Here is a 26247-nt window from a genome sequence, read left to right as displayed (position 1 = left end):
TCTCCTAGGAGCCAGGTTATATAGCGGTACTTCGTACCAGCCACTGCAGTCTGTGTAGTTGAATCTAGTGCCCATTGCAGTTATATTTATACTCTGCATTGTGTGTGACTTCTGGTAGCGCTGCTGTCTGTTTTTTCTCTCTACTGTCAGCTTATACCTTTCCCTTTCTTTCACAATAACTCTGGAATACTGGTGTATAGGGGGTTCACTGTACTTCACATCTACCTGTATTTGTGAAGGCTGTCACATACTGCGTGTGTTGCACGCTGCTCAGGTCCATATTGTGTGTTATACTATCCTTGCAGCTATGTCTAGCAAAGGCAAGGGTAACAAGCAGGCTGCTGCTCCTATACTGGTCTCTTGCATGACCTGTTCAGCAGGATTAACCCAGGGGGATTTAATTCAATGTTCATGGTCTATGTACATCTTGTTAAACTGCCCCAGGCCAGACAGCCCCTCCAGCCCCTACCAGTATCTCCTATGCCTCCTCTATGGGTAGACATGCTCTCTACCTCAGTGCAGAGTCTAGCGGCTACTTCTACAGCTTTTCAACAAATGTACTACTACTAAATGTACTGTATTATCTTCACAGTCCACACAGTTCTCAGATTCTGAGGTATCGTCTGGGGAGGCAGAAGACGCAGATCTCTCTCTCACTGAGGTTCCTTCGGGAGAGGAAGAGCTTCAGTCTAAATTGAATGTACCTGCACTAGTGACGGCAGTCAATTCAATTCTTCAAATAGAAGATGCAGAGCCCACTCCTAAGGTAAAAGAGCCACTTTTTAAGCGACAGAAAGTGATTTTGGCGGAATTTCCTCACTCTGATCAGCTTTCTGAACCCATGAGCGAGGCATGAAATATGCCAAGTAAAAATTTCCAGCTGCCAAAACGCCTGGTTCCTTTTTATCCTATTCCAGCAGCTGATTGCGCTAAATGGGAATTTCCACCAGCGTTCAATTCCCACATGACACGTCTAGTTAAAAGCTCTACTTTACCTAGTCCTACAGCATCCTCCTTAAAGGAGTCGACGGATAGAAGGATTGAAGCTTTCCTCAAATCTGTGCATTCTCTTACAGGAGCTATTACTCATCCAGCCATGGCTACTGCCTGGGTGGCCAAAGCCATTGAGAGCTGGGCAGATGCTCTAGAGAACTCATTTCCCTCTGATGCTTCTCGGGAACAGCTGTCCTACATCTCGCACATCAGGGATGCAGCCTCCTATTTAGGAGAAGCGGCTTTGGATACTGGTCTCCTAGCTTCCAGGGCATCTGCTACTTCCCGCCATATCATTTGGCTTTGTTCATGGAAGGCCAACATGGACTCTAAGAAGGCCTTGGAATCACTGCCTTACACTGGGGAGATCCTGCTTGGCCCAGTGTTGGACAAGATTGTGGCTACCTTGGCAACTTCTAAGACGGATTTCCTGCCCTCAGCATTTACACCACGGCCTCAGGTATCATCCTTTAGGTCCTTTCAACCCAGGGAAAAGCTAAGGATAAGTCCTTTCCATGGCAGTCGGTTTCCACAAAGGCCTCCAAGCCCAGTACCAAGCAGGCCTGGGCTACTAGACGTCCAGCTGCCAAATCCAAGGACAAGCATTCAGACTTACGGGTCAGGCCTCCCCCTGGAGGACCCCAGAAGGGATAACGGCTTCTTCAGTTCACCTAGTTTTGGCGTCAGACCACCACAGATGCCTGGGTACAAGAAGTGGTCTCTCACGGGTATGCCCTATCATTCCTGAGATGGCCCCCCCCAGCAGTTCTTTTACACAGGCCCTCCATCAGACCAGAGCAAAGCCCTGCTCCTCCAGATGGCCATTCAGTCCTTGCTGCACTCGGTGGTGATAATTCCAGTCCTGTTGTCACAGCGAGGGACCAGTTATTACTCTACCCTTTTCTTGGTTCAGAAGCCCAAAGGGTTCTCATCGGCCTATCCTCAATCTCAAGTCTCTGAACAAGTTTATCATAGTGCCCAGGTTTTGTATGGAAACCCTCCGCTCTATTGTCCTAGCTATGGAACCTGGGGACTTTATGGTATCTCTGGATATTCAGGACGCTTACCTTCAGTACATGTACCTATAGCGCCCTCTCATCAGCGATATCTCCAGTTTGCTGTCCTACAGCAACATTTCCAATTTCAAGCACTGCCTTTTGGGCTTTCTACAGCTCCACGGGTCTTTACCAAGATCTGGCAGTTATGGCGGCCCACCTTCGTCGTCAAGGGGTAAGAATACTTGGATGACCTCTTGCTGTTAGCACACTCTCCGGAGATCCTTCACTGCCATCTTTAGATAACCATGGCCATCTACAAAAACACAGCTGGTTGATCAACTGGAATAAGTCTTCCCTGACCCCTTCTCAAAGGATGGTACATCTGGGAGCCCTTCTGGATTCTCAAGTGCAGAAAATCTTTCTGACAGCAGACATAATCTCCGCACTGCAGGAACAAGTGCGCAGGTTACTCCACAGTCGCCGAGTGTCAATTCACTCAGCAATGCTGTCCTTGAGGTCCACGCTATGAACCTTCGACATGGTGGAGTTTGCTCAGTTCCACACCAGGCCCCTACGACACCTAATCATCTCCAGGTGGAATGGGCTTCCGCATCTGATCAGATGCCAGATGATGGTCCTTTCTCCGGAAGTTCGTCTATCAATCTCCTGGTGGTTACAGACGTCCCACCCAAACAATATTTGTCCCTTCTGGTTCCCGGATTGGTTGCTCCTCACCATGGATGAAAGCCTCCGCTGGTGAGGAGCAGTGACCAGCAAGCACTCCTACCAGGGTCATTGGACTCCCACCAAGGGGGTCCTACTAATCAATGTCCTGGAGCTCAGAGCCATCTACAGAGCCCTCACTTTGGCTCAACACATTCTTCAGGGCAGGCCAGTACAAGTACAGTCCGACAATGCCACAGCGGTGGCCTACCTCAATCACCAGGGAGGCAGTTGGGCAGCAATGGCAGAAGTGGCATGAATTCTCACGTGGGTCAAACGTCATCTCCCGACAATGTGCGTGGTGTTCATCCTGGGGATTCTCAATTGGGAAGTGGATTTCCTAAGCCATCACGACGTGTACACCAGGAGTCTTTCAGCTCCTAGTGGACAAATGGGGTTTACCGGACATGGACCTCATGGCCTCACAACACAACCACAAGTTTCCAGTGTACAGGTCCAGGACAAGGAACCTCGAAGCAGCCTTCATGGATGCCATGTCAGTGAAGTGGACCATCCATTTGGTGTACCTCTTCCTTCCAGTCTCCCTTCTTCCTTGGGTCCTCAGAATTTCATGCAAGAAGGGGGCACGGTTCTTTTGGTAGTTCTGGCTTGACCCAGGTGCAATTGGTACTCCGATCTTCAAAGTCTCACCGTAGACGCTCCTATTCAACTTCCTCAATGGCCAGATCTATTGTCTCAGGGTCCCTGTCTACATCCGGACATGGCCCGTGTGTCCTTGTGGTCATGGCTTTTGAGACATCCCTCCTTAGGTCCAAAGGGTTTTCTCTCTCCGTGGTCCAGAACATGCTCAGAGCACGTAAGCCGGCCTCTGCCCGGATCTATCACTGGGTGTGGCATACATACTTCCAGTGGTGTGCTACCAGAAGCTATGACCCTCAGGTTTTTCGAGTTTCTCGGATCCTTGCCTTTCTTCAAGCTGGATTGGATCTCGGACTCCGCCTGACCTCTCTGAAGGTGCACGTCTCTGCTCTGTCCATCTGGTTCCAGCGCAGAATTGCTCCACTGTCGGATGTTCACACCTTACTTCAGGGTGTCCTCCGTATACAACCTCCCTATGTCCCTCCTGTGGCTCCGTGGGATTTGTAAATGGTTCTCCATGCATTTCAGGGGCCTCCGATTGAACCCCTGGACTCAGTAGACATCAAATGGCTCACTGCAGAGACTCTTTTTCTTCTGGCTATCGCATCTGCCCATAGGGTGTTAGATTTGGGGCCATTTTCCTGTCGCTCTCCATTTTTGATCTTACATCAGGACAGAACTCAACCTGACGTCCTTCCTAAGGTGGTCTCTCGTTTCCACATTAATGAGGAAATTATAGTTTCGGCCTTCCAATCCCCAGACCTCTGGGGATTGGAAGGTGAGGCCTCCTTAGATGTGGTCCGTGCTCTGAGGCTCTACGTGGACCATACTAGTTCTATCAGGAAAATGGATTCCCAATTTTTCCTATATGGATTCCACAAGAAGGACAAACATACTCTTGCCAGATGGCTTTGCATGACTATTTTACAGGCTGACACGCAGGCTGGCCTTCCTGTGCCGGATACAGTATCTGCTCATGCTACTCACTCTGTGGGTCGCTCGTGGGCAGCCCGCTGTGGCGCATCTGCCGAACAACTATGCAACGCTGCCATGTGGTCTTCTGTCCAGACCTTACTTAGGTTCTATGCCTTTGATACATTTGCCTCTCAGGTTGCTTCCTTTGTACGTCCGATTCTTCTCTCAGCTCAGGAGCGTCCCTGCCCTTGAACAACTGCTTTGGGACATCCCTATTGTCTCCCCTGTGGAGCCCTATGGACTCTGAAGAAGAAAAGGAGGGTTATGGTAGACTTACCTTTGTTAACTCTCTTTCTTCGAAGTCCATAGGGTCCACAGGGCGCCCGCCCTGACGCACCTGGCTTCTATGGGTTTCTTCTCTTGGTCACTGGTTTCCTTCTCTATTGTATGAGAGTGTGATTCTTAAGTGTACCTGTCTTCCTTCTCTTCCTTCCATCGCAGAGTGATTGACAGGAAGCAAGTTTTTGGGGGTGGGGACCGGGAGGGTGGTCGGCAAAACACAGACGTGCCAGTACGTTTGAACGCTGTTACAGGGGCGTGCATAAATCAGCCACTGCATACATACGCAGTTTGTGTACTCACTGCGTGCAACGAGGTGAGCAACTTCTGTATAAGGTCAGACCTGTTGTAATTGTATGTGAGGGGCCGATGTTACTCCGTGTTCCCGATGTATAAGCAGGAATACTAAGTATTACGGATGTGCGAAAGCGGTAGTGGGCGTCTCTATGCTGGCTTTGGGCGTCTCTATAATAGCTTTGCAATTGCAGTCATTAGCATATTTCGCAACAGACCTGCGTGCGTAATCGCAGCTGAGATCGCAATAGCGATCTGTAAGGAATCAGGCCCTCTGTCTGGTGCTATAATCACATGGCTAAGAAGCATAGGTTAAAGCCACAAATGAAATGCAGTGTATGAAATTCGAAGTGAGCATGGGAGCATATGTATACCAATCTTGCTCCAGCCTTGGACTTGTTGACGAAACTGAATTGATTCAGGCTGTGGGCAAGGTATAGAGGGGAAGGACCAGAGCATCCTGGGACAGAAAAGCTTTAACTATTGGTGGCCAGTCCTGCTAACCACCACCTATACCCCATTGTCTCCTCTGTGGACCCTATGGACTTCGAAGAAAAAGAGTTAACAAAGGTAAGTCTACCATAATTCTTCTTTTTTCAATACTTACTATGGATAATTTTCTGGGAGTGTAAAATTAGCGTTGATCCAGATTTTCTTGGTGTGTTTGAATATAGAGTGGATGCTTCATTCTCAATAAACTTACAATGGATGCGTTTTTTCTATAGGCTTAATAGAGATCCGTAGACTTAATATGGATCTGGCTTTTCTGGGAGTGTAAAATTAGCATGGATCCAGCTTTTTTGGCTGTGTATGTTAATTTAGTGTGGATCCGGCTTTACCCACACCCAAATATCACCGATGTCAACACATAGATGTGTAAAACATTGACTTTTGTGTAGATTTTCACAGGCATTGAGCACTTTCCTAAGCATACATTTTAATTGTATAAAGTAAGCCGATTCTGCAACCTGTTGCTCTGCATATGTTATGGGTTTGCAAATCCAAATCCTGGCAAATGAGAAAATGACCGATATTTGGATCTGTCCTACAAGTTTGAAGTAGGAACCAGTCCCATTCCTGAGCTTTGATGCCTACTCGGCAGGAGAACTGTAACTATGACTGACCAGTGCATCTCTCACGCACCATGTTCCTGCCTCTGTCACTCAGTAATATCTCTCCCCTGACCCGTCTCATCACTTCTGTTTATTTATTTATCTGCTGTATCATCATATCTCTCCACTTCTCACTTCATCATCCCGTCCTTAAATTATCATCTCTTATGTAATCGCACTATTTATATCATGGCTACATTACTTCATTTTACTCTTTGCTGAATTTCCTGTACCTCGGTAAAGCTAGTGTTGGTGCCAGTAAGCCAATCTGCAAACAAAAGTATTTTGATATTGTTCTCTTGCTTGGTGAATAAATGGTTATGGAGATTGTGCATCCCTTTCATATTGATGAGATTCATTTATGAAGTGTCTTGAATGTCATGAAGCTGATGAAGGAATGGGGCCGTGCAGTATACAGGCCCTTAATATCTGACATAAGGAAGATCAGGACTTTGGCGAGTTAGTCCCTGTCTTGTGTTCTGCCTGACTTTATGGACTTTCTTCCCTGGCCAGGTGCTGTTTTCTTTGCACATGGAGAATACAGGAAATCAATCCCACTGTACTTGGAGGTAAATACTAACGGTCCAGAAGGTTTCGCTGTGCAGCTTATTGGCCTGAATAGCAGTGTGACTGGTGGAGCTCGTCTGAAGTAAGAGCAGCATGTACTCTATGTGTATTAGTCTGATACATTGTCTGTGGTACTTCTTTAATCTATCACTATTTTTCTACAATAGTCAGCATATTAAGAGGAACTTTCTTTTGCATTTACTTCTGTGTGTTTCTCTTGCACATAACTAATAACATCATTGTTTGGATTCTATGCCTAGTACCACTATTAGAATGTTTCTATTTTGTATTCTTCAGGTAGAGGTTAAACACCCTCTGGCCAATCACATCATTTTATACCATCAGCCAGGAGAGACTGACTGATTACAGTATCACATTATGGTATGTGATGCCCCATCTGACCAGGACCACACTGCTTTATTCTCTCCCAACTGATGGTGTTAAATGATGCAGTAGCTGAGACCACCAACCACTCTAAATGCCATTCTGGTGATAGAGACTTAAACCAGAAACAAAAAATTGTAAATGCTCTATATAATTTTATTTTTGATGCTACATGCTTTGGTCCAAACAGAAAAATCAGAGACTCAATATGGTTTACCTGGGAGTTAGAATTGTGTATAATAATTTTATAGGCTGAGGATTAGTGTGCCCCTATTATGACCCCATTTTTTCTGTTTCTTTCCTTTTTTGTACTTTGTATCAATACATCACAGGGTGGCAGCATTTGGCTGTATACAAGTCTTATTATTTATTTTATTCAGTTTTTTTGGTAATTGCCAAGAACACTATATTTCTTGTTATTCTTTGCTGCAATACTAAATGCATTTATTTCTGCCTTTCTTTTGAGCTTGTCAGCTGTGTATGTATGTCACAAAGCAGCTGTTTTTTGTTGTCCTAGTACAATACAAAGCTGCCCTCTGGATACAGTTCTGTGTAGAGAGAAGCAGCGTTTTATCCTGTGGCAAAGAACTCTGGGCCTGATTCATTATGGATCGCTATTGCGTTTCCACACGCAGACAGCCGATTGTTGCGTGCTGCGCATGTACAGTATATGCATCGCAGTGCGCCAAGGCACCTCTGTGATCACACTGCGATTGCAGAGACCACGCAGACCCATCGCAGAGTGATTGACAGGAAGCAAGTTTTTGGGAGTGGGGACTGGGAGGGTGGTCGGCAAAACGCAGACGTGCCAGTATGTTTGAACGCTGTTACAGGGGCGTGCATAAATCAGCCACTGCATACATACGCAGTTTGTGTACTCACTGCGTGCAACGAGGTGAGCAATTTCTGTATAAGGTCAGACCTGTTGTAATTGTATGTGAGGGGCCGATGTTACTCCGTGTTCCCGATGTATAAGCAGGAATACTAAGTATTACGGATGTGCGAAAGCGGTAGTGGGCGTCTCTATGCTGGTTTTCGGCGTCTCTATAATAGCTTTGCAATTGCAGTCATTAGCATATTTTCGCAACAGACCTGCGTGCGTAATCACAGCTGAGATCGCAATAGCGATCTGTAAGGAATCAGGCCCTCTGTCTGGTGATATAATCACATGGCTGAGAAGCACAGGTGAAAGCCACAAATGAAATGCAGTGTATGAAATTCGAAGTGAGCATGGGAGTATATGTATACCAATAAATGAAAGAATAATAATATAAAAAAATTATTATCCTAAGTAAAATGTTTTAAATACAGTACCGACTTCCAGGCTATCCATCAGGTTCCCTGATGACTTGTGCATGTCCCCATGGCTGTTCTGCTTCCCCCTAAAGCCTGTAATGTCTAGTAATGTCTGAGGCAATCTCCATGCTCCTGAAGGCCTGTGGGGCAATCACTAATGTCTGTTTTCTTGCACTTGGAAAGCGTCACATATTTTATGAGGTTTCCAGCACCAAACTTACAAACCTAAAATACATGGGATGTGTGGTGGTTTGAAAACTCCAAAACTGCAGATGATTTCCGCAAAACCTGATGGAAAACATCCAATTTTGCCACTATTTGATTCACACCCAGTGCTACGCAGCATCAGGCCAGTCTTCTAAGGGAAACTCAAACAATCAGGCCCTTGCAACTAGAGAGTCCCGACACAATATTGAATAGCACTGAGCCCCTCCTGGCACCCCTGGCCAATACTGCCTCCAGTATACTGTACTTTAACAATATATAGTGCCCCCTTCACTAATGAATTACTATACAGTGACCCCTTTATTAATTAATTAAATATATTACCCCTTTGATTAATAAATTAATATGTAGTGCCCCCTTGATTAATTAAAGTATGGAGCCAAATAATGAACTTATATAGGCCCCCTTGTCGAATAAGGAAAATCAATTACTAGTGATTGACACCTTTATTATTAAATAAATGGATCCAAAACGTTTCATTGTAGATGTTTCCCTAGGTAGAAAACAGATGATTTTGATGATAATATAGAGATACAGCAGTAATACAGTACCATCTAGAGGCAGTTATAGCATATGAGAGAGAGAGTAGGTGACACAGTAATATAATCTTCCATATACTCATAATGGCTGCATTAATAAGTAATTACATGATTTGTACTGTATACTAACACAACATGCCAATTGGAAGAATAGAAAAAGATGTACGAAGGCATTGGTAGCTTCCAACTTGGTTCATGTTTGCCGTAATGACAGATGTATTAAGCTAGTTCTGCTCATATCTAGATGTCAGAAGGAACAGTGGTGCATGCAAAGGTTGTCACTACAGTTATTTATATATAGAGCCTACTATACAGATAATATGTAATCAGTCACATCAATTACATTTAATTGAATTCACACATTAAATAAGGTGTACAGCGCAAAGGAAAATTACAAGTAATTTATGGACCAATCAAGGGCTCTGGCGACTTAATATTGATCTAACGTCTTCAGAGACCAGCCCTATTAGCATACGCACATACATGAGCATCTGTGGAATAATTGACATAACTCAGACTGGCTTCTGCAGTCTCACAGCATCCTGTCGCCAGAATTGACTTCCCTAAGTAGTACATAACATTAGAAGGAATTAACATCATTATGACTTAATCAATTCTTGTTAATTATGCATACTGAGCATTTAAACAAATTTGGCAACTCTTTAATATCCTGATTCGTGGTCTGATATGTGATTCTATTCTCTGTCCTGTAGACCAGGATTTACTTTTGCAGAATTTGAACCGATGGGAATTTTCCAGTTTGCACCCACATCCAAGTACATTATAGTGCAGGAAGACAGTCGGACAGCAGTGCTGCATGTTCAACGCTTGTTTGGTTTCCATGGCAACAACACAAAACTCACTTTTCAGACCATTTCAGGAAGTGCCAAAGAAAAAGAAGATTTTGTACCCATTAATAACGGAGAACTGATATTTGAGAAACATCAGACAACTTGTGCAATAGAAGTGTCAATAATTGATGATAAAATGTACGAACTAGATGAACTATTTTACCTTAACCTAACATATGTGGAAAGTTTTGACGTCTTCCATGAAAAACCTCGATTACATTTAGATTTTAGTCTTTCAGCTATAACAATATTAGCAAATGATTTCACATCTGGGGTCTTAAGTATTGGACCTGCAATAACGTATACAGCTGAAGATTCGAATAACATCGCACTCAACACAGTAATCATTCATGTCAAACGGACCCATGGTTCTAGTGGGATTGTTCATGTCACACTTACAACCTTTGGAGCACGAAAGGCTAAAACTGGTCTGCAGGGGCTACCCTTTCAGTATAGTCATGGATCTAGAAATATTTCATGGGCTACTGAAGGCCTGGACTTTGAAGAGCAAGATATTCTCATTACGTTGCTGGATGGGGAAAGCGAAACAGAAGTGTCATTCAAGATCTTAGATGATGAGGAACCTGAAGGCTTGGAGGTGTTCTATGTCTTTCTTACTAATCCTCAAGGAGGGTCTGAGATAATGGATGGCAGAGATGAAGGTGGATATTCAGCATTTTCAGCTATTGTTATTCAAGGTAGTATTTTTGCATTTTTTTTTATTGTCAATTCTGTTTGTTTTTAGTACTTGTGTTTTAATAGAGAGGCATTAGAATGTTTTTAATAATATGTTTGATGAGATTGAAACAATTTTCTTAGGGTCAAGGGTCATATTTAAGTGAATACAGATAAACAGTAAGCTAGGATTAAAGCTGTATGTTACAATTATTTTCAATATATTAATAACATTGCACACATTTTATAATGAATATCAGGGTCAGACCAGCTTTATATTAGGGGTGTGCACCGGACACTTTTCGTGTTTTGTGTTTTGGTTTTGGATCTGGATCTTTCTTCGTGTTTTGGATCTGGATTGGTTTTGCCAAAACCACCCTTCCGTGTTTTGGGTTCTGGGTTTTGTGTTTTGGATCTGGATTTTTTCTTAAAAAATAAAAAAAACCCGCTAAAATCACATAAATGGGCCTTTTTTTGTTCCTACGCTATTAATAACCCCAATAACATTAATTTCCACTCATTTCCACTCTATTCTGAACACCTCACACCTCACAATATTGTTTTTAGGCCAAAAGGTTGTACCGAGGAAGCTGGATGACTATGCTAAGCGACACAAGGGGGCGGCACAAACACGTGGCCCATCTAGGAGTGGCACTGCAGTGGCAGACAGGAAGCCAATCAGCGTTATGGTGCCCATTTGCATGTAGCACGAACCCGGGAGATCCGTGCTACATGCATCTGTGTGATTGGCACAGAGCAATGACAGGTCCGTGAGACCCGTCTGTGCTGCTGTGGTAAAAAAAAAAAAAAAAACCTGTGTAAAAAAAGAAAAAAATGGCGTGCACCCCCCCAAAAAAGAGCAACCAGCCCCGGGCATTAGTAACCCAGTGCTGGGTGTGCTTAAATACAGGGGACAAACGACGTAGGGGTCCCCTGTACTTAAGCACAACCAGCACCGGGCTAGTCAGAACCAGCGCTGGTTGCCAAAATACGGGGGACAAACGACGTAGGGGTCCCCTGTATTCTGCGCAACCAGCTCTGGGCTCTGATCCGGTCCTGGTTCTGGAAATATAGGGGACAAAAAATGAGTAGGGTTCCCCTGTATGTTCCAGAACCAGCACTGGACTTTTTCTAGCGGGGGGCTGATGCCACAGCCAGGGGAGCCCTTTCACCGGGCCCCCCAGCCGCAGCATCAACCCTGACCGCTAGTCAGCCCAGGCCGGGGATCCCTGGAGAGCTGGGGACCCCCCCAATAAAGGGGTCACCCTCTCCAGGGCACCCCAGGCCCAGGCTGATAGCCCGGGGCTATCCCCGCCACCCCTGGTGGCGGTGGGTGGCGGGTTGATTGTGTGGTGTGGTGTAAATAAAGAATATCAAACATTGTCTTTACAAGTAGAACTGCAAGTCCCAGCTAGCCTGCCCCGCATGCTGGTACTTGGAGAACCACAAGTACCAGCATGCAGGGCATTAAGGGCCCACTAGTACCTGTAGTTCACCTGTAAAAAAAATGTTTAAAAAAACACAGGACACACACACCGTGACAGTATAAGTTTATTAAACATACATACACACACACACATGTACACATACTCACCTATGTAACCTGTAGCATCGGTCCACTTGTCCGGTAAAGTATCCCTAGGGGACCTGTGAAAAAAAACATACTCACCATCTCCTATGCGAGGTTCTGTCCTCTTCGTTCCAAAGTAGGCATCCCCGGACTTGGCAAAAAAAAAAAACGAAAACGCGATCCACGAACTTAGTACCGTTCTATAGAACGGTACTTCCCGAATGAGAGCTTAGCGGCGGGGTATCACCATGGAAACCCCACTGCTAAGCGTTCATTGGCTGAGAGAGGTCATCTCCCGTCTCTCAGCCAATGAACGGCTCCCAGGGGTGGCGGGGATAGCCCCGGGCTATCAGCCTGGGCCTGGGGTGCCCTGGAGAGGGTGACCCCTTTATTGGGGGGGTCCCCAGCTCTCCAGGGATCCCCGGCCTGGGCTGACTAGCGGTCAGGGCTGATGCTGCGGCTGGGGGGCCCGGTGAAAGGGCTCCCCTGGCTGTGGCATCAGCCCCCCGCTAGAAAAAGTCCAGTGCTGGTTCTGGAACATACAGGGGAACCCTACTCATTTTTTTCCCCTGTATTTCCAGAACCAGGACCGGATCAGAGCCCAGAGCTGGTTGCGCAGAATACGGGGGACCCCTACGTCGTTTGTCCCCCGTATTTTGGCAACCAGCTCTGGTTCTGACTAGCCCGGTGCTGGTTGTGTTTAAGTACAGGGGACCCCTATGTCGTTTGTCCCCTGTATTTAAGCACACCCAGCACTGGGTCACTAATGCCCGGGGCTGGTTGCTCTTTTTTGGGGGGGGAGGACGCCATTTTTTTCTCTTTTTACACAGGTTTTTTTTTTTTTATTTACCACAGCAGCACAGACGGGTCTCACGGACCCGTTAGTGCTCTGTGTCAATGACACAGATGCAAGTAGCACGGATCTCCTGGTCCGTGCGTGCATCTGTGTCATTGAAATACACAGCAGCACAGACGGGTCTCACTGACCCATCTGTGCTCTGTGTCACTGTCAATCACACAGATGCATGTAGCACGGATCTCACGAGTCCGTGCTACATGCAAATGAGCACCATAATGCTGATTGGCTGAGAGCCGTGACAGACGGCTCTGTCAGCCAATCAGCACTTTGCCCATTAAAGGCAAAGGCATTTTTTTTTAAATGGCCGCTCGAGGCAAAACCTCGAGATCCGACAGCAGATCTCGAGGTTTTGCCTCGGGAGAGGGATCCGGGGCAGACAGGGAGATCCGAGCTTGGGCTCGGATCGCCCCGGATCCCCGAAGTTCGGGTGGGTTCGGTTCTCAGGGAACCGAACCCGCTCATCCCTACTTTATATTCCTCTTTCTGTGATTGTCCATGCTGAATCATAGGTGAGACAGGTGTCACTTAAGCAGTGCTCTATGTATGTATGTAATGTACCTGCCAGATGGTCTTCTGTAGCGCACAGTATGTGAATTATGCAGTCTTGGAGCATCGCATATGTCTGCTATACACTGTAACACCACAGGCGGCTCACCACCTTTCTCTCATTGACATTGACAATCTGGAGTCAGTCAGTCAGATTTTTCTTGCCAATTCCATTTTCAAGACTTGTATCACTAATACTGTAGGATTTCTGTATATAAAAGATGTTCATTTTCAGCTGACAGACCTACATTACATTGTAGGAAATGATATTCAGAATGGCATATTGGGATTTACCATGGAGTCACAGGACGGCTTGGTGCTTGATGAAGACTCAACGCATAGGACTGCTCAGCTTATAGTGTCGAGACAAGCAAACAGGTTGGGGGAAACACATGTGGTCTAGCTTTATCACTTGTTACTTTTATATGTTTGACGTTTGGAGATGGTGTAAAATAAATGGGATGTCCCCTTAATTTAATCAAAATAATCTGGCACTACAATATCTTTTGTCACTGCTCCGCAAATCTAGTCATAGTGCACCTATTCTGCACCTACAAGGAACACCCTCACTCTGCCCAGCTACCTACTGTGTATCAGCTATGAAAACATCTGCCACTTTGAATAGGCCATCATCAGATGATGATCATCTTACCCTGTATGGACATATGTTTGAAGGAAATCATATGCACACCTGCAAAATCAGGGAGCACAACACCATCACTAATTTAGTGCAGCACTTCAGCCATTTTGTGTGTTTGGAGGGGGGGGAGTGTACATTTTGAAAACTGATTATCTGGCTTACAGTCAGGAATCCCACGGCAGCATTTTATATTTGACTGGCCTTCAGCAATCTGCTTAATTTATTACAGACAGGGCCATATTTTCAGTGGGGCAGATAGGAATACAGCCTCAGGCCTCCACATAAAATAGGTCCATCATCATGATGGCGTGATGAGGACCAGCCACCTTGCTGGCCACATGGTTGGCCATAAATCCCTAATATTTTTAAATTGTATTTCTAAAATCCCCATAAAATGATTTTTGGTATTTTTTTTGGTATTTAGAGAGATATTGGGGCTGATAGTGTAGGGGGTGTACACAGAGGTGTAGCATGTGGCCAGGGTGCCTGGAGCACGAGTGTGCTACCGCCCCCCCCCCAAAAACCCCCCCCCCCCAAAAACTTTGTTCTATATAATATAACCGCTACATATATACACATACATACATGGCAGGGTCACACATACATACAAACATATACACATACAGGAATGGTCACATACACATGCAGGCAGGATCACACATTCATACATACACAGGCACACACATACAGGCAGGGTCACATACATAATACATACATATACACACACACATACAGGCAGGAAGGGTCAGACATACATACACATACAGTACATACATAAAGGCAGGAAGGGTCAGACATACATACACATACAGTACATACATAAAGGCAGGAAGGGTCAGACATACATACACATACAGTACATACATAAAGGCAGGAAGGGTCACACATACATACAGGCAGGACGGGACACACACACATACACACATAATACATACATGCATACATACAGGCAGGAAGAGTAACACATACACACATACTGTACATACAGGCAGGGAGGGTGATAGACATAACTACTGGGGTATATCCTCTCTTACCTTAATGTGGAGCCTGCAGCTTCTTCCTCGACATGCCGCTATTGCCGCTATAACCCCGCACCCTGCTGGGGTTAGATGAACATGTCCTGAGCTCCACCAATCAGGGCTCAGCACAAGCTCCTCTAGTGACCAGGAGTCTCTCACTAGAGCAGGACGGCAGGACAGGAGCTGCTGTTGCTGCTGCGGTGGGCGGCACAGTCTGTCAGCTACTTGACAGCTGCTCCGGAGTGTGACTGCAGGGCGCCCTCTGGTAAGTAAGGCACCTGGAGATCACGCTCCAGTGGAACCACCCTCCCTACGCCCCTGGGTGTACACAGGGCCAGTTCTAGACATTGTGGAGCTCAGGGCGAAAGTTCCCAGTTTCACCCCCCCCACCCAAAAAAAATACAATAAAACTTTTTTCAGATGGCGTTCCCCTGCGCACGCTGAAAGCGCACGCGCTTCTGGAAAGGGGGTGTGTCCTTGCGGAACACCCCCAATTCATCACACTGTTGGGCGTGCCCAGCACTTACGAAGGTGCTGGGCTTCCCCCAAGCTCTCCCCTCGTGGCGAATAATTGCCATGTGGAAATAATGCCCTTTATAACACATTATGCCACACGCAGTAATTCCCTGTATAACACATTATGCCACACGCAGTAATGCTCTTTATAACACATTATGCCACACACAGTACTGCCCTATATAACACATTATGCCACATGCAGTAATGCCCTGTATAACACATTATGCCATATGCAGTAAGAACCTGTATAATACATTGTGCCACACACAGAAATTTCCTTTATAATACAGTATCCCCAATTTAAATTACGCCACACAATAGTCCCTTATTCATGTTATGACACACAGTGGTACCCCTTTTACACAATGCCCAAATTAATGGCCACGGTAGTGGTGTCCCCCATGCAGTGCCCTGATTAGTAGTGCCTGCAGTGGTAATGCCCCTTATAGTAGTGCTCACAGTAGTAATGCCCCTTATAGTAGTGCTCACAGTTGTAATGCCCCCATTAGTAATGCCCCCTATAGTAGTGCCTCCAGTAGTAATGCCCCCCTATAGCCATGCCCCCAGTAGTAATGCCCCCCTAATGCCATGCCCCCAGAGTAATGCCCCCTATAGTAATCTCCCATAGCCATGCCCCCCGTAGTAATGCCCCCCTATAGCCATGCCCCCAGTAGTAATGCCCCCTGTAGCCATGCCCCCATAGTAATGCCCCCCTATAGCCATGCCCCCAGTAGTAATGCCCCCCTATAGCCATGCCCCCAGAAGTAATGCCCCCTATAGCCATGCCCCCATGCCTCCCTTCTAAAAAAATATAAACATACAATTAAAATACAAAACACAATACTTACCTTAGGCCCCTCTCCTGCGTCCGCTGCCTTCCTGTCTGACCGCGGCTCCACCACGGATCTATGGGAGAGACGTCATGACATCCCTCCCATAGTGCTCTCTGCTGGAGCCGGAGCTCAGTAGTGAGCTCTGGCTCCACGGATCTATGGGAGAGACATCATGATGTCCCTCCCATAGTACTCTCTGCTGGAGCCGGAGCTCAGTAGTGAGCTCTGGCTCCACGGATCTATGGGATAGACATCATGACGTCCCTCCCATAGTGCTCTCTGCTGGAGCGGCTCCACGGATCTATGGGAGAGACGTCATGACGTCCCTCCCATAGCTTTCGGCTGCTGCTTCAGGGAGGGAGCCGGGTGCCCGCTGATAACAAATATCAGCGGGCGCCCGGCAAATGGAGCCTCCCTGCGGGGGGGACTGGCGCTGTTTTGTTTTTTTTCTTATGGGATTTTTTATTTTATTTTACCTTCTGGGGACTCAGTGGCGCCCTCTAGGGGCCAGCGCTCCGGTCGACAGCTCTGTTAGCCCACCCCTAGAACCGCCATTGTTGTACACTGTACTTATTAATAGTCCGAGAACATCCAGATGATTCACAAATGTTCAGGGAGTCCCACAGTAGTAATGCCCCTTATAGTAGTGGATGCCAGAAGAGTAGATGCCAGAAGAGTAGATGACCTCCCACACTTCACTCATTTTGTGTCAACTTGGTCCCGCCCCTCTTCTAGAATTCATGATTAACAGTGTTATGCACACACCCACATGGCACTGGCCACGCCCACAAAGCACTGGTCACAACTTCTCCACTTCTCTTAATAGACCCTTGATCCTTTTCAATTCAAAGCTCCTGTGGTCCTTCATATGGCCTTTATTCACACTTCCCTACTGTCCTGGAAGGTGCGGGAGACTCACGATTTTTCAGGTAGTCCCCCGCACTCCTGGAAGAGTTAGTAGTTCTCCCGCATGCTGCTCACTTCCTAGTGAAGTGGGCAGGATGGTGAGATAATAGTGGGAATCGTTGGCCCTCTGGTGGGGCTAAAATTATGCTAACCCCGCACACGCATAATTCACTGCATTTTGCTATGACAAGACAGGGCCCAATAATGCAAAGAATCAGGCCCCACTCCCGAAGTGGTCAGCAGCATCTTCTCTCCAGAGTAGGTAAGTATGCCTTTATTACAGTGCTATACATACTGGTAGGTTAAATGGCCTCTGATAAAAATTAACCTTAGGCATAGGAGCCACCTTTTAAAATGATTGGGGGTACTCACATTACATCCACCAAGGGGCTTAATCTATGCATAGACATGACTGTTAGCAGCACATCCAAAGTGGGCAAGTCTCCTGGAGCCGACCCAGCCGCACCCCCCGTGGCTGTCCTCCGTCCCCCCTGTAGCTGTCCATATACCGACCAAAAGTGGGCGGTCCAGGGCCCCCTCCTTTACAATGTCTGTGATTTCTGCACTTTAAAAAATGGGGCAGGGCCACAATGATGTGATTGCAGAGCCACACCCCTTGCTCCGCCCAACTATGCTGCTCTCACGCTCCCCACTGTGCCAACCAGACTGCCCTCTCCTGGAGCTGGAAAGTATGCACATTAAGATATGTCCACATACATATAGCCTTCTTGCGTGTTAAACAGCCCTTCTAGTCGGACCATGCCGTGGCGCGTCTTGGTAGCGCCGAGAGTGTTTTCCTTAAAATGCATCAAATTTGCAAAGCGATGCCAATAGAGCGCACAAGCAGCTTCTGCTGATTAAAATATGTGGCATGCCTATATACTGTGTGCGACTGCGGCTGTATCTGCGTGCAAAACGCTACAGTGTCACAGCCGCTGACACTGTAACGTAGTATTTCACATGCAGATATAAGCACAGTCACACACAGAATATGCTTGTGTGTCCTATTCTCATCGCTATGCAAATTAAGGTAAAAGTCGCATGAAAAGTCGCTTGGTGCTACCGAGCCGCACAGCACTCACGCTATGTGTAACGTGACTTGTAGCGCACAGAGGATAGATGTTTGTGGACATATCTGTAGCACCCACAGCGTTGGCTCCTATGACCCTAATATGTGTGGGAGTATGTGTGGTAGGGAATTTAGACCTAGAGCTTCACATTCATCTGCATTGGATGATTAGTGGAGTGCAACTTTGGTGAGAATTTCTTGTTTGGCATCCCACCTAATTCCACCCAAAATTAAATATTTACTTTTTGAGTGGAATTTTCCGTCATGCGATACTCATAATTTACATTCATATCCTTCAGTTAATATAATTAATTTACTTAAAAAGTATTTTGTGTGTGTGAGTCACATCAACATCCAGATAAAATACCATCGAGCCGGTATATAGATCTACAGTATCAAAAGCCAAAAATTGCTGTTTTATTTTTATTGATTTTACAGTTTTATTAACTTTTTTTTCTTATACTTTTTTTGTTTCTGTTACACAAGGACAAGGTACACAAAATTGTCTCTTCCCAATTCAGTTGGTTATATTTTTATTTCTTTACTTTAGGGCGTTTGAAGATGTGAAGATCTACTGGCGTGCAACCTTTAATAAAACTTTAGTTGAACTTCACAGGGATGAAATAAGCTTGGTTAATGAACTGCAGGCGGTATCAGGATATACTATCTGCACTGCTGGCCAAACAGAATGCCTAATTACTGTGGAGATTAAAGATGACAAGGTCAGTTCTGAGAAACTGTTAAAAGGGTCATTTTTTGGGAGCAAATGTTCCGCTTGTGTTCCTGGCAGTGTTACTAATATTAGGGAATTTTTTCAATCGTTATTTGTGGACTTATGCGATGGATTGTATAATATTGGAAACATACAATATTGTTATTTAATTATATACTGTATCGCTAGCAAATTCCGTTGCACTTTACAATTGAGAACAAAACTGTAATAAAATGAGACAGGATAATAACAGACAAAGGATGAGATTCTGAGTCACACACAAAAGCGCACACAGCAGTATCAATTGACGGTCATGTCTGCAAGTACAGCACAGACGGTGTAATGGTTAGCGTTACTGCCTCACAGCACTGAGGTCGTGGGTTCGATTCCCACCACGGCCCTACCTGTGCGGAGAATGTATATTCTCCCTGTGCTTGCGTGGGTTTCCTCCGGGTACTCCGGTTTCCTCCCACACTCCAAAAATATATTGGTAGGTTAATTGGCTCCCAACACAAATTAACCCTAGTGTGTATGTGTGTGAGCATGTGATAGGGAATATAGATTGTAAACCCCACTGGGGCAGGGACAGATGTGAATGGCCAAATAGTCTCTGTAAAGTGCTGCGGAATATGTGTGCACTATATAAATAACTGATAATAAATAAATAATAAGTATATGCACATGCTGTTACAAACTCCTTCCCTGGTGTACATCCGTTTGGCCGAATGTGCCAAACTTTGATGCCCACTTTAGTGTCCGTGAATGTAGTAATACTGATTGGTGCCTCCTCATACGTTACCATATGTCGCACCAACAAAACTTGCACCAGCCCTGTGGCAGGTGCAGTTTTTCCGTCTGACCTTGGCCTACCTGCAGTTGCACATCTGGGAATGCAGCCGCTTGCACTGACATGCCCGTGACACTCCCATAACACGCCCGCTATCTGGACTATATTTACGTACACTACTAGCCACCTTTCAGTCACCACTAACAAACGCCCATTTTTTTCATTTCTGATACCGTCTGACCCACTTTGGTGCATACATGCCTACCCTCCCGGTTTTCGCGGGAGGCTCCCGATTTTTTGGGTAACCCCCCGCACCCCCGGAAGGGTAGGCATTTCTCCCGCATTCTGCCCACTTCCTAGTGAAGTGGGCAGAATTAGGAGAATACCCGCGGCAATCGCGGGTCTCCGTGAAGGGGGCGGGGCTTAAGCTGTGATTCTGCATGCATCACAGCATTTGGCCCGCCCCCTATGTAAATTGTGCCAAATCGCTGCAATTTTACCACGAGGGGGCGGGGCTTAATGACGCGAATCGTCAAGCCCCGCCCCCGTCGGCCCCCTGCTGCTTCTCTTACCCGGGCTTCTCCCGGGAAGAGAATATTAAAGGTAGGCAACCCTGCTTTGGTGCCTGCACTCTGTGTGACGCATGTGTCGTAGGGGTTCTACAGAAATACAGTCAGGTGCATAAATATTGGGACATTGACAGAATTTTCATATTTCAGTTGCAAAAGGGTAATTACATATATTAGGCCTGATTCAGGCGATTATGCACGCAGATTGAGTGATTGTTTGTCAGTGCACATGCGTATAAGCCACACTTTGCGTGCTCACAAATCTCATTGTGACTATGGACTTACAGAGGAATCCATTGCAGAGTAAGTGAGTGACAGGTAGTCAGCCAGGGGTGCATCTATCATGGGTACAGAGTGTGTGGGGCACTGGGTCCAAGGGGTCCACATCGCACACCCTGCACGCATATAGTCTTATACTTACCTGTCCGTAGTCTACAGAGTGCTGCAAACATCACTGGGAAAATGGTGGTGGCCATTTTACTTCTAGTATGGCCTCCTCTTTGCAGTAGAGATTGTTCTGGTCAGCATGTGAAATGCCCCCAAAAATCATAGCACTAATCAGAGCTCAATTCTCCTTTCTTTGGACACAATCCCTACATAGTGTAGATGAAAATCTCCCTAAGGGGCATATTTATTATATATCCGGTTTTTATAACCGATAATTATCATTTCTTATCACCGCTTTGTTTTCACAGCAGAAAGAAACTAAGGTTCACCAGGCTCTATTAAAAACAAATCCAGAGGCAGGGCAGAGCCGTCCAGTGCTTAAAGTGGTCCTAGAGAAGTGGTAGAACTCACCCCCATCTCTGCGTTTTTAAGAAAAGGGACAGCGCACTCCAAAAAAGGGAACTATGGGAGAGACGTCATGACGTCTCTTCCATAGTCTCTCCCATAGTGCACTGCGGGACCCGGAGCTCAGGTGCTGCAGGGAGGGAGCCGAGTGCCTGCTGGTAACAAAGGGCCTGATTCAGCAAGGAACGCACGGATGCAAACGCATGCACATGTCTGCTGCGAAAATATGCTAATCAATGCATATACACGGAGACGGCAGCACAAGATGCAGACACCCAGCCCCATACTAAGCCGCCCATCTCCCTTTACTCACAGCCTGATCAGCACGCAAGATAATGTAAACATCGGTAACATCAAGGACCATCGCATCCATTAGCATAATAGTGGTTGACCTGATCTGCCACAGGAATTTGGCCGCTTCCTATATACAGCTTACGCCGCACTGCCTTAATTATGCACGCCCCTATAACGGCGTTATAATGCCTGCGTTCGCCTGACCACCCCCCGTCACCACCCACAAACGGCACTTCCTGTCAATCAGTTTCGTAAGAGTCTGAATACACACTGCGTGTAGTTTTTGTACCATAATTCAATCGCACTGGAAAGCTTGTGCACGTGCAATGCGATGCATGCGCAGAGAAAAAACATTGCCCAAGTGCGTGCGTTCTCTCCTGTACGTTCCTTGCTGAATCAAGCCCAAAATCTCAGCAGGCGCACGGTAAATGGAGCCTCCCTGCAGCTCCGAGCTAAGGTGTGTCGGAGGAGGTGGTCCCGTCTCCAAATAGAAGTGACGGAACGCAGTTCCGCCTCGTCCTGGCCCACTTTAACCCCTGAGTACATCCATCCTATGTGTAAAAGCAAAGAGAGCCCTAATGCAATGACTTTACTTCCTGGTTCCTATGGATACCTCTCCCAATAAACTTTGAGTTCTGTAGGCTACAACGGCGTTCGCTAACGGGGCCAAACTCCCTATAGAAACCTCTAGTGGCTGCTTTTGCGATAAATGGGGGATCGCAGCAGATATCTCCCATATCTGTTGTAGTCCCATGTACTGTACATACGTCTGGGTAGTACTTAATATTTGGTTTTGGGGAATATCCTGCAAATATTCTTTGAGAAATATGCCCCTAAACCTTCTGTTGTTTTAGTGATATTGGAGAAATGTATTAACTAGCTGAGTTTACCCTTTTCAAAAAATGGAAAAATAAAAAATGCACAAAAATGCGTATCGTGCAGTCCTATTATCGAAGTTTTCACACATGCAAATTCTTCATAGACAAACTCTTTCACCATCTCAGAGCAGGTGAAAAGTTGTGCAAAATCTTTATTTTTGCTTAAAAATGTGGGGACTTGGTTAAGAACGGACAGCGCATCTAATGACAATTAGGCAAAAATAAATTTTTAATTCGCTTAATTTTGCCAATAATTACATTTCAATTTTGTGGTGAAAAAACTAAAAGTAGTGTAAACAGGGTTTAAAGTACTGGGTCAGATATTTTGGGGGGCTGTATGGGTGGGACGTGTGATTTAAACATTACAGGTGGCTGCATCTGGTGTATTTGTAATATTTTTTAAAAGTGCACGTTTTGGGCTCAGAAATATACTGGCACCCAATTTAATGTATGCCCAATTTAACTGCACCAATTATTTTCTCCCCAAAAAATAGCTTTTTATCATTTCTCCACTCTCCACAAATATGCATATAACAGCCAACTGATACAATTTAAGAACCCCAAATAATTTTATTAGGGCCACTAATACACTTCTAAATTGATTGAGTGTCAGTTACCTATCTTAAACAGATTTCCCCGAATTCACCTGTACTTTTCGCAGGTTACTCCATGAACAGTTTTCATGCAAATGCATTTTCATGTATTTCATAATTGGATAGTGAGAAAAACTTCTCCAATGTTATGTTTTTCGCTTTATCGCATCTAATTGAAGTCTCCCATAGTCTCTAAAGGTTTTTAAATGTTTTTTTTTTTTTTTTTAGAATTTTTCTCAATTCTCATGAATATTGGCTCAGCCTGTTAGCTGCACTGGGGCTGATGCAGAAATGAACAGATGCCTGTATCCTGCATGAATTTACACTGCACATGCTCTGTATATAAGTGCATGCAAATACAAGTGCAAAATTCAGTGAGGGTCTCTCAACGCAAATGTGGGCTATGCAGACATGGATGGAAGAAAAATACGTCTTTTAGCAGGTTTATATTTTGCACCTGGGATAGGGCAGCTGCATGCTGATGGCAATGGCTAGAAGCAAACCAGGCGCATAGTCTACAGATAGATACAGATACATGTCTGAATATACGCATTGTTCCATGCATGCGTCTTTAGAGCAATGCACTTCTGATTTTCTTCCAACTCTACATCAGTACTGTGATTAAGTGTAAGTGGTTGTATTTTAAATAACCAACATATGTTTGCTGTCACAGGTGCCTGAAATTGAAACATACTTCTTCATTGAGCTGTACGATGTAAGTGCTGGTGCATTGATAAATGACAGCACTCGATTTGCCAAAATATTGATTCTTGAAAGTGACTCCCCTCGTGGCCTGGTTTTTTTCGCTGTGGGATCCCGAGTGGCCGTTGCTCACAAAAAGTCAACTATAATCAGCCTGCAAATATCCAGGCAGCCTAACACATCCCAATCCGTTTCTGTTGGATATCTGATATTGGTAAGTTGGGACAGCTCTCAAGACTCTGTAATATTTTTACAGTTGGATCCCATTTCTAATGCTGGGCATACACTGTCAATACAATGCCAAAGACATTTTATCTGGCAGCCAGATATCATGGCCATACACAATCTGGGTTCCTCCTGTGTGGAGGAAACATTTATCTGTACCTCCCCTACGAGGGAACAGTGGAAATATCGGATGGCTGCCCATTGCAGCGCTTATACAGTCAGATGTATCCGATCAGTTATCGGATCTATCGGACATGCAGGGTGATTCGGCATGAGCAACAGACCGATAAACTGATTGAGCATGCAAATACACTGTACAATTATGTGGCTGATATCTGGCAGATCATACAGATGATTGTATAATGTATGCCCACCATTATCCTGTAACGTGATTTTATTTTATTACTTGTCATTATAATGCAACTCATTGTTGGTGCAACATTTTAATGTGTCTTTACATTCTTTATATGACACTCACTCAGCCTTGATATTTAGGTCATATCTAATTATTAAAGGTTTATCAGGAAATTGTAGGTGACATAACTAGAGATGAGCGGGTCCAGTTCTCAGAGAACCGGACCCACCCGAACATTGCAATCTTGCGGATCCAAGACCAGCTCGGGTTTTCCTGCGTGACTCGGATCTCAAAACGAGGCAAAATGTCATCCTCACGCTGTCGGATTCTCGCGGGTTTTGGATTATATGAAGTTCCCACGCGATCGGCGCCATTTTCACTCCGGCTGTGGAGAGAGAAGCTAGCAGACGTGTAGTCACTGTCAGTCACTCAGTGTGTGTATCCAGTCGGGGTATTGGCCTGAAGGCTGCTGCTGTGTTGTCCATAAAGGGGCTTAGGCTGCAGTATATAAAGGGGGGCTTCCTTCAGTGGGTGCTGCAGCTGCTGTGTCACTTGTCCTGTGAATTAACTGTGGCTGCTGCTGTGTTGTTGTCCTGTCCATCAGGCTAGGGCTGCAGTCCATAAGGGGTGCTGTGTTGTCCAGGAGGGGTGCTCTGTCAATTAGGGGTGCTCTTCCCCAGTGTAATTTAGCTGCGCAGCTATTATTGTTCAGTGACACTGTTGCAGTTTATCATCCACATATTTGTGACTCTGCAGGTGTTCTGTCGGCAAGGATCCTTTGTTGTCCATAAAAAAGAGGTGCTGTTTGTGTTGTTCATCAAAGGACTGCTGCCTCGTTCAGGGGTGCTCTTCCCCAGTGTAAAAAATATAAAAGTGCTTTTTTTTAGTTTTTGTGTGTGTGCGTTCGAAACTAAACTGTGCTATTATTGTTCTGTGACACTGCCGCAGTTTATCGTCCATGTATTTGTGACTCTGCAGGTGGTCTGTCCGCACTCGGCAGGGTTGCTTTGTTGTCCATAAAGAAGGGGTGCTGTCCGTTTTGTTCATCGAGGGTCTGTTGCCTCGTTCAGGGGTGCTTTTCCCCAGTGTTAAAAATATAAAAGTGAAATAAAATGAATATTATCAATCCACAAACAATAAAAAAAGAGATATATATTTTTTGTGTATGCGTTAGCAACTTAGGTGCGCTATTATTGTTTGGTGACACTGCCGGCCAGATCGCAGTTTATCGTCCATGTATTTGTGACTCTGCAGGTGATCTGTCCGCACTCGGCAGGGTTGCTTTGTTGTCCATAAAGAAGGGGTACTGTCTGTGTTGTTCATCAAGGGGCTGCTGCCTTGTTCAGGGGTGCTCTTCCCCAGTGTTAAAAAATATATTTTTTGGTGACATTGCTGGTGAGACCACAGTGTAGGTTTGTTGATATGGAGGACGATCAAATGAGAGGAGAGCAGGAACCACATACCAGTCTAGCAGCTTCCAGCAGTCATGATGACGATGCAAGGCCGTCAACGTCATCTACGAAGGCCGATACTCAAGGGCTTAAGTCAGGGCATTTAAAATCAAATAAGCAATGTTTTACTGTGTTAAAAAAAATAATTAAATCTAAGTTAGCTGCAGAGAAATAAAAAAATGGCAATATGCCATTTACTACACGAAATGGCAAGGAAAGGATAAGGCCTTGGCCTTTATTTACGACTGGTGGTTCTGCATCTTATGATGATGTAAGCCCTTCTCCCTGTAGATGTGTCAAAAAAATAAAAATCGCTAAGGTACATGAACCAACTGTGTGCTCAGAAGAGTCACAGATCCCCGAGGAGAGTTCAAGTGTGTCCATGGTTGCCATGTATGAGCCTGACCTTTCTAATAC

General features: G+C 45.5%; 1 protein-coding gene across 1 annotated transcript in view; it reads left to right on the top strand.

Annotated features, from left to right (window-relative positions):
* The window catches only part of ADGRV1 (adhesion G protein-coupled receptor V1), a 556691-nt gene that overhangs the window by 289344 nt on the left and 241100 nt on the right, over positions 1 to 26247 (top strand). Inside the window, exons 74-78 of the mRNA XM_088444649.1 lie at positions 6488 to 6623; positions 9699 to 10534; positions 13747 to 13864; positions 19023 to 19194; positions 23771 to 24013. Coding sequence (XP_088300775.1) covers positions 6488 to 6623; positions 9699 to 10534; positions 13747 to 13864; positions 19023 to 19194; positions 23771 to 24013 — 1505 coding nt within the window. The remainder of the gene's footprint in view (positions 1 to 6487; positions 6624 to 9698; positions 10535 to 13746; positions 13865 to 19022; positions 19195 to 23770; positions 24014 to 26247) is intronic.

The sequence above is a fragment of the Taudactylus pleione genome, unplaced genomic scaffold (assembly GCF_031769625.1).
Source record: "Taudactylus pleione unplaced genomic scaffold, aTauple2 ptg000370l, whole genome shotgun sequence".
Taxonomy (NCBI): domain Eukaryota; kingdom Metazoa; phylum Chordata; class Amphibia; order Anura; family Myobatrachidae; genus Taudactylus; species Taudactylus pleione.
Note: the sequence above shows the minus strand (reverse complement) of the source record. Positions and strands in the feature narration are given on the sequence as shown.